This window comes from Sus scrofa, chromosome 17 (genome assembly GCF_000003025.6).
Source record: "Sus scrofa isolate TJ Tabasco breed Duroc chromosome 17, Sscrofa11.1, whole genome shotgun sequence".
NCBI classification, from domain to species: domain Eukaryota; kingdom Metazoa; phylum Chordata; class Mammalia; order Artiodactyla; family Suidae; genus Sus; species Sus scrofa.
Genome location: NC_010459.5, coordinates 43,746,326 through 43,766,306, shown reverse-complemented (window position 1 = coordinate 43,766,306; position 19,981 = coordinate 43,746,326). Strand labels below are relative to the sequence as shown.

The following is a 19,981-nucleotide window of genomic DNA, read 5'->3' as shown; positions in this document are numbered from 1 at the left end:
ATTAGCCTGAGCATACTGCCATCACTTGTAACACTGTTTCTATGGAGAAAATGTGACACAGTAAAGAAACCAACAGAGATCCCATTTTCCCATTCCCACAATTACCAAAGAGAGAGAAAAGACTCAAAGTTTGCTTGTTTTTGGCAGGATTAACAAGTCTACAGGCTTTCAGGGGAGGCAAAAGATCTGCTCATTTGCCAAACTGGTTATGGATACAATTTTTTAATGAAATAATAAGAGAAATAATAATAATGAGAGTATCTGCCATGTAAGATCCCTGACTAGGCTGTCAGTGACAGTCGCTGAGGACTGGACCACAGACTTCTACAGGCAAGCCTAAAGTGATGCAGGAAAGGGCAAGGGGTCAGTGAAGAGGCCAATCATTCCCATTCTCTACCTTCTAGAAACTTACCTTCACACACTGCACTTAAGAATGTATACCATTTAACATCCAGACTTGAGAAAAACACGCACTGGGAGTTCCCGTCGTGGCGCAGTGGAAACAAATCCAACTAGAAACCATGAGGTTTCGGGTTCGATCCCTGGCCTTGTTCAGTGGGTTAAGGATCCGGCACTGCCATGAGCTGTAGTATAGGTCCAGATGCAGCTCAGATCCTGAGTTGCTGTGGCTGTGGTGTAGGTCAGCAGCTGTACCTCCAATTAGACCCCTTGCCTGGGAACCTCCATATGCCACTGGTACAGCCCTAAAACGCAAAAAAAAAAAAAAAAAAAAAAAAAAAAAAAGCATGTACTGGAAGCTGCTGCAGATTGCTCTGCCCCAAACCTACCATCTTCAATTAAAGACCAGTCCCACTTAAACCAAAACAATAAAAACGTGTGGCAACACTGATAAGAATTTCAACCACAGAAGCAAAATTAGGTTATTAGACTCTTCAAGGGTACCTAATTCCCCACAGAGAAGGCTAAACCAGAAAAGAATACATCTGTTTCCAAGCCCAATAAGAGCCAAGGCTCCAAAGGAAGATGGAAGACAGCAAAGAGCTTGTGATGACAAAGAAATGAATTTGTTCATTCAATAAAGTTGGTGAGCACCCAACCACAGAGCCCAGAGAGACTTAGACTGATGAACTACTAACTCAACATTCCCAATAAAAACCCCTGATTTATACATGAAAAACACATGTTCTTTTGTTTTCTGACTCTGACCCTTGGAAAGGCCCAGGATTACTCTGCTCCATATTTTTCCTTTTCTACACGTTCCTTTTTTTTTCTTCTTCTTCTTTTTGGGTCTTTCTGCCTTTTCTAGGGCCACTCCCTCAGCACATGGAGGTTCCCAGGCTAGGGGTCTAATCAGAGCTGTAGCCAACAGCCTACGCCAGAGCCACAGCAACGCAGGATCCGAGCCGCATCTGCAACCTACACCACAGCTTGAGGCGCTGGATCCTTAACCCACTGAGTGAGGGCAAGGATTGAACCTGCAACCTCATGGTTCCTAGTCGGATTCGTTAACCACTGAGCCACAATGGGAACTCCTACACATTCCTTTTAATCCCACATATGACCACACCAACAGTGCCAATCACACAGTTGTGCTGAGCATTTCTGCCACCACAGTTCTTCTGCTCCTTTCAGCCACCTCCCTGGTCACTGATGTTTCCCCTTGCCTCAGAGGTGCTGGTGAGATTACTGTTCTCAATGACAAAGCCGTAAGTACACACCAAATGTACATACCAATCTACAAATAGTGGTTACCTTAAAGCTAGAAAAGAAAAATGGGAAAGGGAGAAAAAAGGAAAGGGAACTATTTGGTGTTTTTTTTTCCCTTTTTTCCTTTTTACAGCCACACCTTCAGTGTAAGGAAGTTCCTGGGCTAGGGGTTGAATTGGAGCTGCAGCTGCAGACCTACAACACAGCCACAGCAATGTAAGATGCAAGTCACATCTATGACCTATGCCGCAGCTTGTGGCAATACGGGATCCTTAACCCACTGAGCAAGGCCAGGGATCGAACCTGCATTCTCATGAAGACTACATCAGGTTCTTAACCTGCTGAGCCACAATGGGAACACCGGAACTATCATTTTTTCCCTAATTCATAGGCCTCTGGATCATTGAAATTTTTTTTAACATAAATACAAATCATGTACTACTGATGTGGTAGCTAAATAATACAAAGTTTTAAGAAAAATCAGTATTAAAAATAGTTACTTCAAAACTCTACACCAAAAAAGTAGCCTGTTGGTGCTAAGCTTTCTTTCACAGAAGACTGAATCTTTACTCCCTGCAGTGAAGAACATCTGTTTTCTCATGTTTACAACCCTAGATATTTTGATACTTAATCTTTCCTAATATGAGACATTAAACAAAAAAAGATGTATCCTTTATTATTTTTCTTTGCCTCTTGTGAGGCTGACCATGTTTTAGGATGAGTACTAATCATTTATTTTCTGTAATGATGTGCCTTTTCCTCAGTTTTCTACTCTTTCATTATTTGTTTTAAATGACCTTCTTTCATACTATGAATCTTAGCCCATGGTTTTGCAAATATTTTCCTCTGGGGTTTTTTTTTTTTTTTTTTTTAATGGTATGAGTTTGCTCATTTACCATATAGAAGATTTTAATTTTATCAAAAACTTTTTTTCAGTTCAAACTAATTTCCCTTTTATTAAAGTTACATTATATGGTTTGGTACTCAAGAAAATAAATCTTTTCCTTATGGCTCTGGTTACATCTCTTGTTTCAAAGGTCTTCAATATTCTACAATTATTATAAAAATATTCCACGTTTTTTTGTGGAAGGTTACTTAAAAAAAAAAACAAAAAACAAATAGGCAAATTTCCCAACATGATTCATAAAATAATCCATCTTTTCCCTATCATTTTATATGCAACTTTCTTCATATGCTAAACTTCTATATATACATAGGACTTGTATAGCTCATTTTGTTCAATAGGGTGGGACCTAGTTTAGAGATTCAACAGGGTGAAAGCTAGTTAATGTTCCCCCTAGGACCTGGAAAACTTTTTTCAGAAGGTTATTCTAAAGAGATTCTTTTAAGTACTTCCCTCCTCCCCCAAATATCAGGCTATTAATTTTAATGACTTAATACACTTGCTTAATTAGGTTGTAGAATCAAAGAGCTGACATTTTAACCCAGTGCTAAAGTGTTACCATTTCCACTTCTGTTCCTCTTCTTTCTTCGGCTTCTTTTTCTTGCTATCTGGCTCAGGAACTTTTTTATCTTTATCTTTATCCTTATTCTTGGTTTTTTTCAATTTACCGTCCTACAAAGAAACATGGTGAGAAAGCACTTAAATAAGGACCAAGCACACGTCTTGAAGTAGTTTTGGGGGGCCATTAGGAAGAAAAACTGGCATCATGGAATATCAGAACTGGAGAGGTTCTTGTTCTTAAGTCCAATATTCTCAATTTGAAAGATAAACAAGAATTCACTGGTAATTTTCTCTAAAGCAATATTTCCTAAAACTCTCTGACCAATGATCATCTGAAAAAGTAGTTAAAAATACTCATTCCACAGGAGAAGAGCCTGGGAAATTTTTTTTAGTCTCAGCATAGTTCAGGACTGCTAGAGGGAATAATCCAGTCTTATCCTCACTTATTTTAAAATCTATTCATCTTTAAACCTCTTCTAATACCATCAACTAATGGGTACAGGAGACTTTTTATGTATTAGATACTTAATATACAATTTAAAAGGAAATTCCTGACTGAGTCTAGTCTAGTGTGGAGTACTTTATTACTACAGTTTGCATACACAAAGTCATGAAGATAACAAGCAAGTGTTTGGGAAGTCCTACAATGACTACAAGTTCCTACAGTGGTATTTCTTTGAACTGTGACCCTCGATGAGCTATCATGGTGGCACAGAAAAAGAATACCAAACATAAACAAGTATCATTCACCAATACAGGTGATCAGTCCCAAAACACACACACATACACACACACACACACGCAGACATAGAGACAAAGATGTGTTTTTTAAGAGGTGGGGGGTCCTGCTCAACAGAATCTAAACTCTTCTTAAGAATATTTTCCTTTGTCCTAACTATTCAATATAACTTGTCTTTATTCACCAAGTTTTATATAGCATATGGAGTTCCTGGGCCAGGGATCAGATCCAAGATGTGGCAACAGAGGATCCTTAACCCACTGTGCCAGACTGGGGATGGAAACTATATCCCAGACTCTACCGACATCTCTGCAGATGCTCCTAAAAAAGGTAGTTTTGAACCAATCTTAAAATCAGTTACAGAATGGCAGAACTTGAAAAAACTTTACGGACAGTTTGGTTTGGTCTTTCCAGGTATACTCAAGGAAATTCTGAAACAGAGGTTTTGTCACTTGCTCAAGATCTAAAAGCTTCTACTGACCATGATGAGAGCCCAAATTCACCAGAAAGATAATGGAATGTGACTCATGGGAGTGAATGAAATATATAAACATTCTAGGACTACATAAGATAGCAGTCAAGACAAACTCAAAGAAAGCAAATGGCCTTTAGTGTAGAAAGAAGGGGAAAGACCACACATACTTTAAAATAGGAATGGAGAATATAAATGTGTAAGTATGTCTGGGAGGAGAAAGTACTAGAGGATCCCATCAATTCAGATAATGTTTACTCTTTAGCTGAAACACACCACAGGAAAGGGGAATGTTTTTCAGTTAAGACATTCTCTGAACAGCTTCTGAACAGGCACGCAGATGGTCCCATCAGGAAACTATTGGCTACCCTTTATGTTTTCAAATCTTAAAATGGGATTACCAGTCACTAAGAGACTTCAGAACAATTCCCAAAAATGAAAAACACCACAGCCAGCAAGCGAGGTTTAATGACTGATCTTGCCATCTGGGGCAACCACCACAATATCGCTGGGTATTAATTCAGTCTTTCAGCCTGTATTTTTTCCTCCCCACTACAGGGAGAGGGTTGCTAGAACAATTAGACAAATGAAATCAACCATTCTTTTCCCCAAATGGTTTTAACATTTATTACTAATCTCTTACAAATCTAGAGAAAGTTTTATTTTACATAAATGCAATATGAACAGCACAGAGAGCTGAAGTTTTACATTTCTTTACTGACTAGTCTGTATGATAATCTACATGAAAGTGGAGTGACTACTATCCTCACTACTCAACACGTCATTCTGAATTCCTGGAGTCGGGTCTCATAAACTTGACCTTCTGCCAAGAACAGGCTAACTGTTAACTACAGTTCCCTAAAATCCAAGAACTGATCATCTCTCTATGGATCATCTATTCATTCATATTCTTAAAATGATTTCACTGAAGATCCTCCTTCTCCCTTCTTATGGAGCTAAAGGATCAGTGAAGTCCCACGGGAGGCAGGATAACATGGCAGCTAGTGTGCTGACTCTGGAATCGAACTACCTGGGATCAAATCCTGACTTTACCACTTAGTACCTGTGTGGCCTCAGGCAAATGATTCAACCTCTCCATACCAGTGTCTGCATGAATAAAATAGAGATAACAGAAGCAATATTTATCTCTAAGGGCTCCTATAAGTGTTAAATGAAATGATACCTATACGGTGTAAAGAATAGTACCCGGCACTGGGTAAGCATTTCAATATACTTAATTTGAATTAATAGTATTCTTGCTACTACTACAACAGATTATACCCTTAAGGCTCACTGCTTCTTATTATCGCCATCTTTACTGCTGGTACTTCAAGCTACTGACTTTACACCTATGAATCCATTTTGCCCAAGACAGTGGCTGATCTCAAATGCAACATAAAAGCTAAGAACTCACTCAATCCCTTCTTCTCTTAGAAGAGTGCAAGATTAAGACCCCTGTGAATTACCGTCATCTTTTTCTTGAATTACTTGCCCACAACTCTTTAGTACAAGAAACAGAAAGTGACAAAAGAAGGAACCATATTATTATATTTTAAATCTACCACAAGCATTAAATAGAACCCTTAGACAAGTACTTGAGTTGAAACTGAATTTTAAGGAAGGTTATAAGCCAGGAGAAGAAAGGAAAGAGGAAGAGCATGTGTGTTCCAGACAGAGGGAACAGCACATATTACATAAAGACCTGAAGTACAAAAGAATCTGGTGTGAAAAAGACACAAAGGAGGTCTGTAAGCCTGGAACAAGGTAAATTAGAGGAAGCAAAAGATGCAGGGGCCGGATAGGAAGGAGTTGCGGTAAAGAGCTTAGATTTCATCCTATGTCCACATGAGTGACAAGCAAGCTTTGTTAGATACAAGAAAACACTAAAAAACATTCTTAGGGAAAACTCTTTTGGGTTGTAAGCCAAAATATGATTTCTTGTTAATACTTCCCCTGTATGCATGAAGATGGCATAGTTTCTCCAAGAATATGTCAGCTGGCAGCAGAGACACCCAGGAAAGCTAAGAGAACTCTTAAAACTAACAGAGCAACTTAACATACTTAAGTCTTTAATTTTTCTTTCCAATATGACTAAGCTTTAATATAAATAAAACTAAAGTTTTCTTTCTCAGTTAAAAAAAAAATTTTCCCAGTGTTTTCTCTACAAGAGAGCAATAAATTCCTATTACCCATTTGCCTTCAAAAGTTGTTTTATGGAAAACCATTCCAAACTCAAGCCCCCAAGGGCCTAAGTCTCTTTACTAACCTCTTCTTCCTCCAGTTTGCGTTTCTTCTCTTTCTTGATATCTTCTGTTTTAATTTTCTTAGGCTTATAATCAGCACTAGAAGGAGAACATGAATATGCAGTTAACACAACTGTGACTCAGTAGTTCTCACCAACAGGACCTCCAAACTCCAAACTCTTCTTGGCAGCCTCCAAGGCAGGTGTGACTGCTATTATTCTTGGCTGGGCATTCTACAGTCAAGAACAAGAATGGACAAAGAAGGCCAGACAAGGACCAACAGTTAAAGCCCTCTACATAACAAAACAACTTGATACTACACACAGTCCTGGAAGGGAAGTAGAGAGTTACATACAGAAATAGACAACACTAGAAGGTAGAAATTAGGGAAGCAAACACAGTGCAACAATGGCTACCACAAAGTAATAACTGGCCTGAAAGGGGAGGAAAGAAATTCTCTATGAATTCTGAATATACACAAATGAGGTCACTAAGTAATTCCCTCCTCCCTTTCTACCCATTGTTTACCATAATTTTTGCAGATTCCTGGAACATAATAGATTCTCTAAGATTGAAAACACTGAAAAGTATTTAACCACACTGACTGGATCTAAGAGAAAGGTACCTATAAGCCTTAAATAACTGTTTAAGTAAGTACAATGTTATTACTTCTATACACTGAAACTTCACTTAGAGGTATCAACAAGCACAAATCCTAGGAAAAAACTGCTTTAACAATGAAAACTTATCTGTGGTAGATGATGATAAACCTAAAGTAACAAATTACTTAAACATTCTTCATGAATTCTGGATCTTTTTTTTTTCTGCTTTTTAGAGTTGCACCCATGGCATATAGAGGTTCTCAGGCTAAGGGTCTAATTGGAGCTACAGCTGCCAGCCTATACCACAGACCACGGCAATGCCAAATCCTTAACCCACTGAGCGAGGCCAGGGATTGAACCCACATCCTCAGGATTCCTAGTCGGATTTGTTTCTGCTGCACCACGACAGGAACTGTAAATTCTGGATTATTTGAAATTCCAACAATAAATATGCATTACCCTTTTAATAAGAAAAAATGAGAAAAATGTAAATATATATTTTCCTCAGGTACACTATTTAACAAACCTGACGTCTCATAATTCAAAGAGAAATCAGTCACCCAAGTCCACTGATCACAAATTCCTAGTAAGTAAAAATCAATGCATTTATTCTTGTATTGTAGAAATATACCTCACATTTATTCTCTAAACAGCTTTTTGTTTTCAAAAAATCCAAGTTTAAGAAATACTCACTCATCTTCGTCTCGAGGTCTCTTTAATGGCTTTATATCCTCTTTAGGAGGAGCAAAGTAGCCATCATCTTCAGGTTCATCTTTAATCCGTGGTGGACTAAAAAGAAAAAAACTGCTAGTTAATGAGTGCTGGAACATCTACATTATATCAAGTAATGTAAAGTAGGGAAAAGTAGATAATAAAAGAATAACAACATGTACATGTGGACATATTACCTAAGTTTTCCACTGAGAACTTTTTCTCAGTTAATTCTTTTTTTTTTTTTCTTTGCCAAACCAGCGGCACATTAAAGTTCCTGGGCCAGGGATCAAACCCATGCCATAGGGACAACCAAAGCCGCTGCAGTAACAACACCAGCTCCTAAACCCACTGTACCACAAGACAACTTCTCACTTAATTCTCACTACAACCCTGTGAAGGAGACAGTATCATCTTCATCTTAGAGATGAACAGGAGATATCAAGGTTTGGGGTTAGGACTCCTTTTTCTCCCTCAGTATTCTTTCCGCTACATCGTAGCTGTCTTCACCAGCACAATTCATACCAAAACAGAAACAAACCTAAATTGTTTCCTCATCTTATTTGAGGGGGTCTACTGTGTATCTGGCCCCATGAGCAAACTGAATTGATTATTCTTGTGCTCCAAAAGCTAAAATATAGCTTTCACAAAAAGAGGAATAAAAACGTACTTCCCAGACTTGATATTTTAAAGTCTTAAGGGAAAATAACCTTAGTTACAAGGGAAAATGGCCTACTTGATGTTACAAGAAAAGAAGGGCATGTGTTAAATGAAAGGCCCAAAACAAACCTAAATCATTCTAAGCCAAATCTATTCACTGTTCAAATTCCTCCTTCGGTTTACTTAATTTATACACAGAAGAAGACTTTTGCACTATTTTTAAGATTCTGCCTTCTGAGTATAAAAATCATTCTGTTAGATAACTATCTTGGATCAAAAAGAGGAGAGAACAAGTTAAAAAACCAATGGGACCAGCAATCACCACAGCCTGGGATCTTCCCTGGCCAGGCACATCTCATCATAATTTCACTGCTCAAAGCCAGAAGTATCTACAAAGCTAACTAACTCAGCATGGAGAATAAATGGCCTCCAGACATGAAGCCAACCATCTCTAAGAGGAGCAAAGGATAAGCATCCAGATTCAGCCATCTATTCATGGGGTTTCAATGCTGCCACCTCCTCACCCAAGCATGCTGTAACCCCTTGTTTGCAACTGAATTTGAATGTTTAAAGCGATTAGCTTTCCTCCCTTAGGTACACACACTCCCCAAATGCTGACCTCTACAGCTGTTTCTCCCCACCACGGAAATCAGTCACAGCCTCAAGGATCCAAAATCTCCAAAGGCTTTGCACCAAAAGGAAAGAAATACTGCCATCTACCCAAGAGTAAATGCTAGATACTAGTATTGCTATGAGTGAAGTTAAAAACACGTGGGAAGGTTTACTAGGCCTGAAGAAAGAATTTCTAAAACAAAACTGTTTGTTTGGAAAACTGTTCCATTCAGTCAATTATCTGGATTCTCTACAAAGGTGCACACACAGGCTAGTGAGCAGTCCAGAAAAGCGAACCCAGAAAGTCTGAAACTGAAGCAGGGATGACACACCAAGTCCAAAGAATCTATTCATATCTTAGTCTTAGCTTAATGAAAGTCCAAGGCAGTGTCTTGGCAGAAAACGGCTGCCTTGGTTTAAGTCCCTGTTTTGTCTAAGAAATCAGAACTCCTAGCTTACAGCTGTAATACTTGAATTTTATTATTCTGCATTCCTAGAACAGTTACAAAACATGCCTGAAGAGGGCATCTGCTTCTCCTGGTCTAAGGGACCCAAAGTACATGGTACAATTTTCAAAAACGTTCTCAAACGAGACAAAAAGTTCAAAGTTGCAGGGAAACAAAACTCTCAAAACACCTTGCCCTAGGCAATAATGCAAACACTTATAACAACTCCTAGTAAATCCATTCTACCATTCAGTGGAACAGGTAAGAATATATGATCATCACGTTCTAGTTTTTTAAAAGTAGAGGAGACATCCAGGCTTATTTTAGGGAGTTGAGGCTGATAAGGAAAACAGAATCAAAATGGCCCAAAAAAGTACAGGAAAAGTGACCTCTAGATTGTGTCCATTTTCCTCTCCCTCTGGAAAAGAGAACAAATTTTCACTCAAATTGACACCCACTCCTGAAGTGTAGATCAAGTAAGCTTCTATGTATGAGCCTCGGAGTGTTACTAAGGAGGAATTCAGAGTAGGAAACTAATTACTATGGACTGAATATCAAGTTTCTTTTGGGGGTAATAAGAATATTCTATATAAATGGAGGGTAGTGAAATACTAAAAACCAATTAAACTGAATACTTTAAAATGGTGTATTTGAAGTTCCTGTTGCAGCTCAGCGGGTTAAGGACTCAACGTTGTCTCTGTGAGGATTTGGGTTCAATCCCTGGCCTCACTCAGTGGGGCCATCCTAACCCATTAAGGATCCAGCACTGCTGAAAGCTGCAACGTAGGTTGCAGATACACCTCCAATTAGACCCCTGGCCCAGGAACTTCCCTATGCCTCAGGTGTGGCTGTAAAAGGGGGGAAAAAAGTGTATTTTACAGAATATAAATTATATCTCAATTTAAAAAAGCTTCTTCCTGGAGTTCCCGTTATGGTGCAGCAGAAAGGAATCTGATTAGAATCCATGAGGATGCAGGTTTGACCCCTGGCCTCTCTCAATGGGTAGGGAATTCGGGGTTGCCGTGAGCTGTGGTCTAGGTCATGGACGCAGCTCGGATCCCACATTTGCTGTGGCTGTGGTGCAGGCCAGCAGCTGTAGCTCTGATTCGACTCCTAGCCTGGGAACTTCCCATATGCCATAGGTGCAGCCCTAAAAAGCAAAAAATAAATAAATAAAAATAAAAAGCTTCTTCCCGCCAACCTTCTTCACTCAAAAGAACATTCTAGAAAATGTGTTGATTAGTCTCACTAAATGGCACTCTAGAAATGCTCACATTGGCTTAGACCAAGTCCTTTCACTGCCAACTTCCTTGAAAACCTGGAGATGGCCAGGTCGGTGCATTTTAGGTAAGCTCAGACAGCACTACAATATGGGCAGCTGGCTTCTGGGCACACAGAGAAAAAAAAGCCTAGGTAGCAGAGACGGCTTACCTAGAGAAACCATTCTCCTTCTCCTTTTTTATTTTTGCATCCCCAGAGGCTCTAATCTGAAAGATAAAACAGTAACTGATTAGTACCTTAAAAGGAATAAACCCGAAGAAGCCTCTCCCTTATTTGAGGCTATCTGGCCTTAGCTCTTTGGGTATCTTGATCCTAGACTGACTCTTCTTATTAGGAAAATTAAACAGGTGGATCAAGGGTCTTGGCGTGTTTCTAAAACTCTTTTTTTCCTACAATTTTTTCTGCGTGAGCTGTCTAATTTATTAAGAATGTTACCCTTCAAAATGGTGGCTTTTTGCCTTTAAATGATGGTAGGTCCCCTTCCCTCAATAAATACACTCCATCTCTCAGGGATTTTCTCTTGGCAGTACAGCCAGGAAATCAAAAACCAAAGCAAAACAAAAAGGAATACTTTACATCCCATCTTCTCTGATTTAGGCAAAGTATATTCGCATTTGCCTTCCTTCAATTTTCCAGATACTTTAGGTCCTTCAAAAATCTTCTCTCTTGCACGCATGCACATACATAGAGTATTGATGAAAGAATACAAAAAAAAAAAACCCAGTCAAGTGGCTAACTCCAGAATGGGCAAGATAGAGGACTGAGTCAAGGGTGAAAGGGAGGTGTATTTTTCACTATTATTCCCTATTTTATATTGTTTGAATTTACCAAGTCCAACCAGCATTACTTTTTCAGAAACTAAAATAAAAACTTTTTTAAAAAGTTCTATGCACAGTACTCATTCACAGCCAGATAAGCCTAACTAATTTAAGCAGGCTTGTGCTGGTTATAGCGGACCCCAAAACCACAAAAGGCACCGGCAACATTAAATTTTCTCTCAAAAAGAACTTTCATTCAACAGAGGACCAATGTGGCATTAAGCCCTCTCTCCAAAATAGAATTATTTCCCCATGAAAGAAAACTGACTCTTCCAGAAACCCTACACCCTTCAACTCATCCAGCTGCTATGTAAAGTAAGGTAATGATATGGATAGATTTGGTGCTGTGAAATACAGTGGTAAAGGACTTTGGTTTTAAGTCTTCCAGTTTAAGACTATGGTTGGCTCTAACGTCTCCTGACAGAGACCTTTTCATTCAAAGGCCAGAGTATCTTACTATGCAATGAAGGTACTACCATTACCTGCTTTTAAAGATAAACTAAATGAAAAGTACATCCCACACCTCCTCCTTCCCCACTACAAAGTTCTGTACCTTTTCTTCCTTTCGTTTTTCCTTATCTCTGTCTTTGTGTTTGTCTTTATGCTTTTCTGAACTTCCATCTTTGTGTTTGGTTTTCTCCTTCTCTTTGTGTTTCTTTTCAGAATCTTTATGTTCACTGTGAAAAATAAGATGCAACAGTTAGCCCAGAGTAAGGACCACAGGTTTCATTTCATAAGATTAACTCACAAGATACCCTGAGATAACAATGAACCACAGAAGCTTAGAACACTTCAAGTAAAAACTGTCCTGACAGAAGGTTTGAGTTGAGGTTCATGGCTACATCAGACTTTATCTTACTTAATGTTTTTATTTTTTTGAAGGAGCAAAGGAATCAGTAGAGAAACATAATCATTCTAAACATACCAAGACATTTTTTTTTACAGGACTAAGACTAAACAGCAAACCCACTGTACTTTCACAATATTCCACCGGCAGAAAACCATAATGAAAGTTCCAACTTGAGCATTCACATCTGATGTGAGAAGGTAAAAACAGTTCACCAAAAATCATTTGTTGGCTCAGTGCCAGGTTTAAAGACATATCACAAAGCCATGCCAGGGCTTTGTGCAGTGAGCAGCCCAACAGAGTTGATGTTTCCTGCCAGTTTTAACCTGGAAAAGCTAGTCACTTCTAGATGGAGCTTATAATCTTGCCTGGTCCTTTCCTCACAATGAGAAAAAACTCATCTAAAAACAAGGGAATGTACCGTGCTAAACGTTTAAACCTTTGCTTTCAAAGGAGTTTGAAGGCATACTGGTAGCACTGTAAAAAGGCACTGCTCCTCTGGAAAACGTGACATTACAAAACAAAAGCCATTAACATGTTCATACACTGGGATCTAGCTCCTGGAGATTTCTCTCTGGGAAAAACATTACAGAAAGATGTTCATTTTGATGCTTTCCATGACAAAAAAACAAACAAGAACAAACAACAAAAAACCACTAAGAAACCAGATACAGCCTTAGTAACTAACAAGAGGGGGAAACTGTGATATATCAAAGTTACATATCACAATTATCATTATGTAGCTATTATTCTATAATCAATGAGTCCTACAAATACACATGGAAAATGTTTGACACAAATTAAAAAAAGAAGAAAATATATAAAAGGAATATATACACATAACAAATGTGTGTATATCTTTATGGCCACACCCAAGGCATATGGGAGATTCTGGGGCAGGGACTGAATCTGAGATGCAGGTTTGACCCACAACAAAGCTGCAGCAACAGCAGATCCTTTAAACCACTGCACTGGGCCGGAGGTGGAACCTGCGCCTCCACAGTGACCCCAGTTGCTGTAGTTAGATTCTTAACCAACTACACCACGGCAGGAATGCCAAAAACAAAAAAAAGGAATATATTAAATGACAGCAGTTACAGAAGAACATGCATGTAGACCAAGACTAAAGAGCAAAAATCACAGGCTGTATTTTAAGGGGACAGAATACTGGATGATTTTTTTTTTTCTTCTTTTTTTTCAGTGCACTGGGCAGACAGTTTAGGAATCTTGCTCACTGAAGTAACCAATATATTCCGCAAGTTAACAAAAGGGAGCATGAATTCAAGTGCTATGAATTGGGGGTCCACTCTACACACAGAGTAGCTGACAGCAATCCCAGCTGACAGGAACAGTCAGGCATATAGGCAGCATTGGCTCTTGCCTTTCCCATCACAGACTTTGTTTTCCATATGTCGCATTTACCACCTTCAACCCAGAAAAAAATACATCTTACCAGCAATGAGCTATTCTAAAGGGATTTTGGCTACATCAAAAGCCAAAAATGAAGAAACAAATGATGACCAATTAGATTAGAGCCACAGAACCTGGATCGGGAAAGCACCTGCTGCAACTCATATCTCTGGGCACAGAAAGGAGCCCCAACTCAAGACAGGAGTTTGGAAAATAAACCAGCAGAAACACTATGAAATCCAGCTGGGAGACCTGGGGGACTAGTAGAAACAGGACTACAGATTTAGGGAAGACCCAGAACTATCACAGATGGAAAATAAAACAATGCCTTCTTTCGTTGGTTTATATCCTCCTCCATGTTGCTCTCATTACATTATTAAGATGTACCCTTTTAACTCCAGAGGGCTAAGCTTAGTTCTAGTGTGCCTGGAAGCACATGACGACTAACTTCTCCTACCTTGCCTTTTATTCTCAGCATTATTATAACATCATTCTCAGCTCAATGCGCTCGCGTAATCTTTTTATCAGAACGCATTTTACAAACAAATTTATCCTTTACTTTGCATAAAAATGACTACTGACTGCATTAACACTGTTACTTCCAGTTTTCATTAATCTTTAGCTTTAGAATGGTGAAAAACCAAAATTGCCAAGAGTGCAACTGATTCTTCAGGGGTCTACATGTATGAAATCGAAGGCCCATGGTTTTGATGCTACCAGCAAAATATCTGAGGTTACCATTCCATTATGCAAGCACTGAAGTTTTAGTTTTTAAACATTAACTATAAGAAGAATTAATGGTCAACTATAGGAGCTTCCACCTGCAAATAAAAACCTGTGGAACAATTACATTGAGATTATTAATGGATGGATGTACTTTTTCCCCTGAGAGTAAGGGAAAAGAAAAATCTAAGCTCTGTGCTTTCACATACAATTCAGTCCTCACAACACCCCTGTGAAGTAGGCTTTATTATCCCCTTAGATTGACTGAGAAACAGAGGAGCCAGTGGTCCAAAATTTTTTTTCCCCCACTTTTTAGGGCTGCACTAGCGGCATGTGGCAGTTCCCAGGCCAGAGGTCTAATCGGAGCTACATCTGCCGGCCATAGCCATAGCAACGAGGGGTCCGAGCTGCGTCTGCAACCTACACTACAGCTCATGGCAACGCCAGATCCTTAACCCAATGAGCAAGGCCAGGTATCGAACCCGCAACCTCATGGTTCCTAGTTGGAGTCACTTCTGCTGCACCAAGACGGAACTCCTGGTCCAATTCTTGTTCAAAGTTACAATGTTAGAAAGAAGGGAAGCTGGGATTTAAACTCGGTATTTCCATCTCCAAGTTGAGAGCACTTTCCACTAAATCAATACCATTACATTTCCATGAAGTTGCTATCTACCACCTAAGGTAGCCTGATGTTAAAAGACAAATGTGGAGTTCCTGTCGTGACAGAGTGAAAATGAATCCAACTAGGAACCATGAGGTTCCGGGTTCGATCTCTGGCCTCACTCAGTGGGTTAAGGATCTGGTGTTGCCATGAGCTGCAGACATTGCTTGGACCTGGCGTTGCTGTGGCTCTGGCATAAGCTGGCGGCAACAGCTCCAATTAGACCCCTAGCCTGGGAACCTCCATATGCCACTAGTGCAGCCGTAAAAAGCGGGAAAAAAAAGAGAGAGAGAGACAAATGCATGGCCAAATGCATGAGATTTGATGTATAAGGTCAAATTTTTATTTTGCCATCAAGCAGAAACTTTCTAGAATAGAGATCTAGAATATCTGAAATGATTTTTTTTTTTTTTTTTTTTTTTTGGTCTTTTTGCCATTTCTTGGGCCGCTCCCGCAGCATATGGAGGTTCCCAGGCTAGGGGTCCAATCAGAGCTGCAGCCGCAAGCCTATGCCAGAGCCACAGCAACACAGGATCCGAGCCACGTCTGTGACCTACACCACAGCTCACGGAAACGCGGGATCGCCAACCCACTGAGCAAAGGCAGGGATCGAACCCTCAACCTCATGGTTCCTAGTCAGATTCGTTAACCACTGCGCCACTACAGGAATTCCAAGAATATCTGAAATGATTTAAAAAAAAAAGAAAGAAAGAAAGAAAACCCTTGGGATAGCTATTTCTCACTTTGTCCTCCCATGAAACTCTAAACTGCTGATTCAAGAACCTAAGTTTAGGAGTTCCCATCGTGGCTCAGTGGTTAACGAATCCAACTAGGAACCATGAGGTTGCGGGTTTGATCCCTGGCCTTGCTCAGTGGGTTAAGGATCCAGCACTGCTGTGAGCTGTGGTGCAGGTGGCAGACACAGCTCGGATCCCAGGTTGATGTGGCTGTGGCGTAGGCCAGCAGCTACAGCTTCGATTAGACCCCTAGCCTGGGAACCTCCATATGCCACGGGAGCGGCCCTAGAAAAGGCAAACAAACAAACAAGAACCCAAACCCTAAGTTTAGGAACATTCTATATTCCTTACTCCTTTAATGTTTTACCCCTCAACCTCTTTCTCAATGAAAGCAACTCTTAGAACATTAGTCTGTTTCCCTAGAAAACTGGCTTTCTGGCCTTCTGGCAATCACAGCATGGGTACCATAAGTATACACCTAGGCCTCCAATTTTCAGCTTTGCTATTCATTACCACATCAAACAGAGATCAGGGAAAAGAAGTTAACAAACGACATGGCAATGAGATAGTACCCAGACTACACGAGCTAACCAGAAAAAAGTCAATTCAGGAAATTCAAAGCTCCTGCTAGAGTTGTAACTCCTTTGCAGGCCACAATTAATCACAAAGACCAGAATGAGATGAAACTATCAACTTGACTTTCCAAAGGAAACTCACTCTCCTCTACTCCCTACTGCTAAGACATAAGAGAGCAAATTTGGATTTTTATAGTAAGTAAGCTCAGATGATGCGGAGTTAAGGAATGTCTTGTGGTACAAGTCATTCCACCGGGGACTGCTAGAAAATTTGAGTTTATGAGACCCTATTAGGTCTCTGAACACAATGCTAACATCCTATCTACTTGTGAGGTGCTATTCCTGTCCCTGTCTCCAGAAATAGACAGCAGAGCACCAAGAGTCCTACCCTGTGGTCCATAACCTCACACCAATAAGAGTCCTGCCAAAGAACAAGCCCTAGTGCCAGTCTTTCCTAGGAATCTACCTGAAGTAAGGAACAGATGTGCCTAGGGGTCAAAGTCCTATGATAAAGAAGCATGTCTAAGGCTGTGCTATAGAAGTTAGAAGCAGAATATGGTCAGTGGTAGAAAACACAGCCAATCTGGGATCAGTTAGGCTGACTCATCATCATTCAGGATTTCCTAACATGTACCTCTTTTTCCAAAAGACTTAAAACTGGTTTGACTTTCATAGTGGTTTAAAGTGCAGCACCTTTTCCACTGACGACAGTGAGATGATGGAAATTCTGATCAGCACAGAAAAGAAGTTCATACGTTGACTACCTGTTTTAAGAGATATTACCCATGTCTTTAAACTAACCTTGCAACTTCTCCATAGACAATAGACACAATATATCCAAATCACAAAATGAGGATTACCATATTGGCCAGTTAAGGGCAGCAGCACAGGTGACTGCAATATTGAAGAAATGTTAGTGGCGCTAAATAAGAAAAATAAACTAGAAAAAAGGCTTAATAAGGAAGGAACCCGACGACCTGAAGAACAAATACCTTTTAAGAATGAGTTTAGTCTGGGATACACTGAAGGCCAAAATACAGCTACTCAAGTGTTCATGCCTGTCTTATGCTTCAATTAGCTAAAACTCCACTAAGGAAAAAAGTAAACTACAATATTTCTGAAGCAATGATAGTAAAGGCTTTGGTCTGTGACTCCTGTTGGAGCTGAACTGACAACAGAGGGCTGACCTGGGTTCCCCTAAGGTACCAAGGCAGAAGGGTGGGAGAGAGGATGGAAGTCGGAAGCCAGGAGGGAAAAATATTTTCCTTCTGCCCCATGAAGACATTTGCTGCCTCTTTAGGGGGAAAAAAAAAAAAAAAAAAAAACCTGTGTCTGAAATTCTGGGAAGCTAAGATGTTGATTATGGAAAACCATTTAAATTTGTTAAAGAAAACAAAAACAGTGGTCTACCTTCTATCACCAAGAAAAGCATTTAACAAATACTTGAAAAGTACTAAGGGCCAGACACTCTTCTATGCAACTTAATCCCCATATCAAAACTCTTGAGATAAGTACCTTGATTTTATCTTCATTTTACAGATGTGGCAACTGAGATAGCAGAAAAGTTAAATAACTTGCCCAAGGAAATACATCTAATGAGCAACACAACTAGGACTTAAAACTCTGGCAATCTGGCTCCTACTCAATATGCCCACTTCGGTACCTTATTTCCCAAACAAAGCAAAAATGAAACACTGCTAAGGGTAAAAGGAGCCTCTTTATCTTCTGAGAATAGGACCTAGCCATTAAGAGATCAAACTAATTCCAACTTTCTGCCCATTTCTCAAAGGCAGCAGACCCCTGCAGGGTGCAGCCCAGGGAGTCACAGAGTTTTCCTATAGGAGAGCCTAGAAAGCTTACAAGCTGTGGAAGGAGAAAATCCATGGCCCTTCAAAGGAAAGCAGACAAAGTTTAATGTTTGAGAGTTCCTGTTGTGGTGCAGTGGAAACAAATCCGACTAGTATCCATGAAGATACAGGTTCAATCCCTGGCCTTGCTCAGTAGGTTGGGGATCTGGTGTTGCCATGAGATGTGGTGTTGGTCGCAAATGCAGCTTGAATCCAGCATTCCTGTGGCTGTGGCAAAGGCCAACAATTGAAGCTCCAATTCAACCCCTAGCTTGGGAACTTCTATATGCTGCACCTGCAGCCCTAAAAAGCAAAAAAAAAAAAAAAAATTTAAATAATGTTTGCTGGAGTTCTCTGGTGGCTCAGTGGGTTAAGGATCTGGCATTGTCACTACTGTACATAGGTTTAATCCTCGGCCTGAGAGCTTCTGCGTGCCACAGGTGCAGCCAAAATAAAATAAAATAAGAAGTTTGTTAAATTAAAAATTCTAAGTGAATTCCTAAGTTGCCTCTTGTAAAAGAACACACAGCAGCTAGTTTCTGAAAGGCTCTAAGAAATGGAAATTTCTTAATGCTCATTATCATTATTGGTTACTGAACAAAATCACAAGAACTATTAAAACTTCTGAGTTGAATGGAATCTTAAAAGTCAGAGTCCTTTGCAGTCTAGAGAGTACAAAGGGATGTGCCTAAGGATGTCAAAGCCAATACATATCCTAAACCCCTGTTCTTACCCTAAGTTCTCTATCTCTATTAATAAGATAGTCACTCAATTATCCAAGCTGGGGAATCCTTTTTCTTAGATCCATCATTCCACTTGTGAGAAGTTCCTTTCTCAACTATTTTCAATGGCTTCTTGCTCCCTTTGGAATCAAGTGCCAGCTTCTTGAAATTTTATTTAACAGTTTTACCTTGAGCCACTGTGGGGAGGGGGCTCATTTTCTAACTCATCCTGTTAACCCAGACATCTACCTAACTGGATTTCTCCCAGAGCAAAGTATAGTATAATGCCTCCATATTTTGTTTATGCTTTTCTCACTCTCTGGAATGCTACTCTTTCTAGCCATCACTTTCCTTGTCAAGATCTTAAAAATCTTTCTCCATGGCTAGCTCAAATACCCTTTCCACTATGAAATCTTTAAAAAAAAAAAAAAAAAAAGGCTAGGTCATTATAATAGGGCTAGATATCACTGAAAACTAGTACATCAAATTAAATGATATCAGTAGGTAACTAATACATTAGATTCAACTACCAAAACCAATAGCTTCAGTTAATCTGAGTGATATTCTGCCAGGCTTTGTGGTAATCATCATCTCAATTACTGAGTATGTTAGTTTCCAAAGAGCTTTTATCTGCATAATTACATTAAATTCTCCCCCAACAAACCTGAAAGCTTCACCAGACTAGTTCTGCTATCAACATTTAACCAAAGTGGAAAAAGAGGAGTTCCTACTGTGGGGCAAT

General features: G+C 39.6%; 1 protein-coding gene across 1 annotated transcript in view; it reads right to left on the bottom strand.

Annotated features, from left to right (window-relative positions):
* TOP1 (topoisomerase (DNA) I) overlaps positions 1-19,981 on the bottom strand; it is an 89,431-nt gene that overhangs the window by 33,394 nt on the left and 36,056 nt on the right. The window contains exons 4-8 of the mRNA XM_021078395.1: positions 12,271-12,394; positions 11,050-11,105; positions 7,883-7,978; positions 6,611-6,686; positions 3,132-3,244 (exon numbers count right to left, since the gene is read on the bottom strand). Of these exons, the coding sequence (XP_020934054.1) occupies positions 3,132-3,244; positions 6,611-6,686; positions 7,883-7,978; positions 11,050-11,105; positions 12,271-12,394 (465 nt within the window). The remainder of the gene's footprint in view (positions 1-3,131; positions 3,245-6,610; positions 6,687-7,882; positions 7,979-11,049; positions 11,106-12,270; positions 12,395-19,981) is intronic.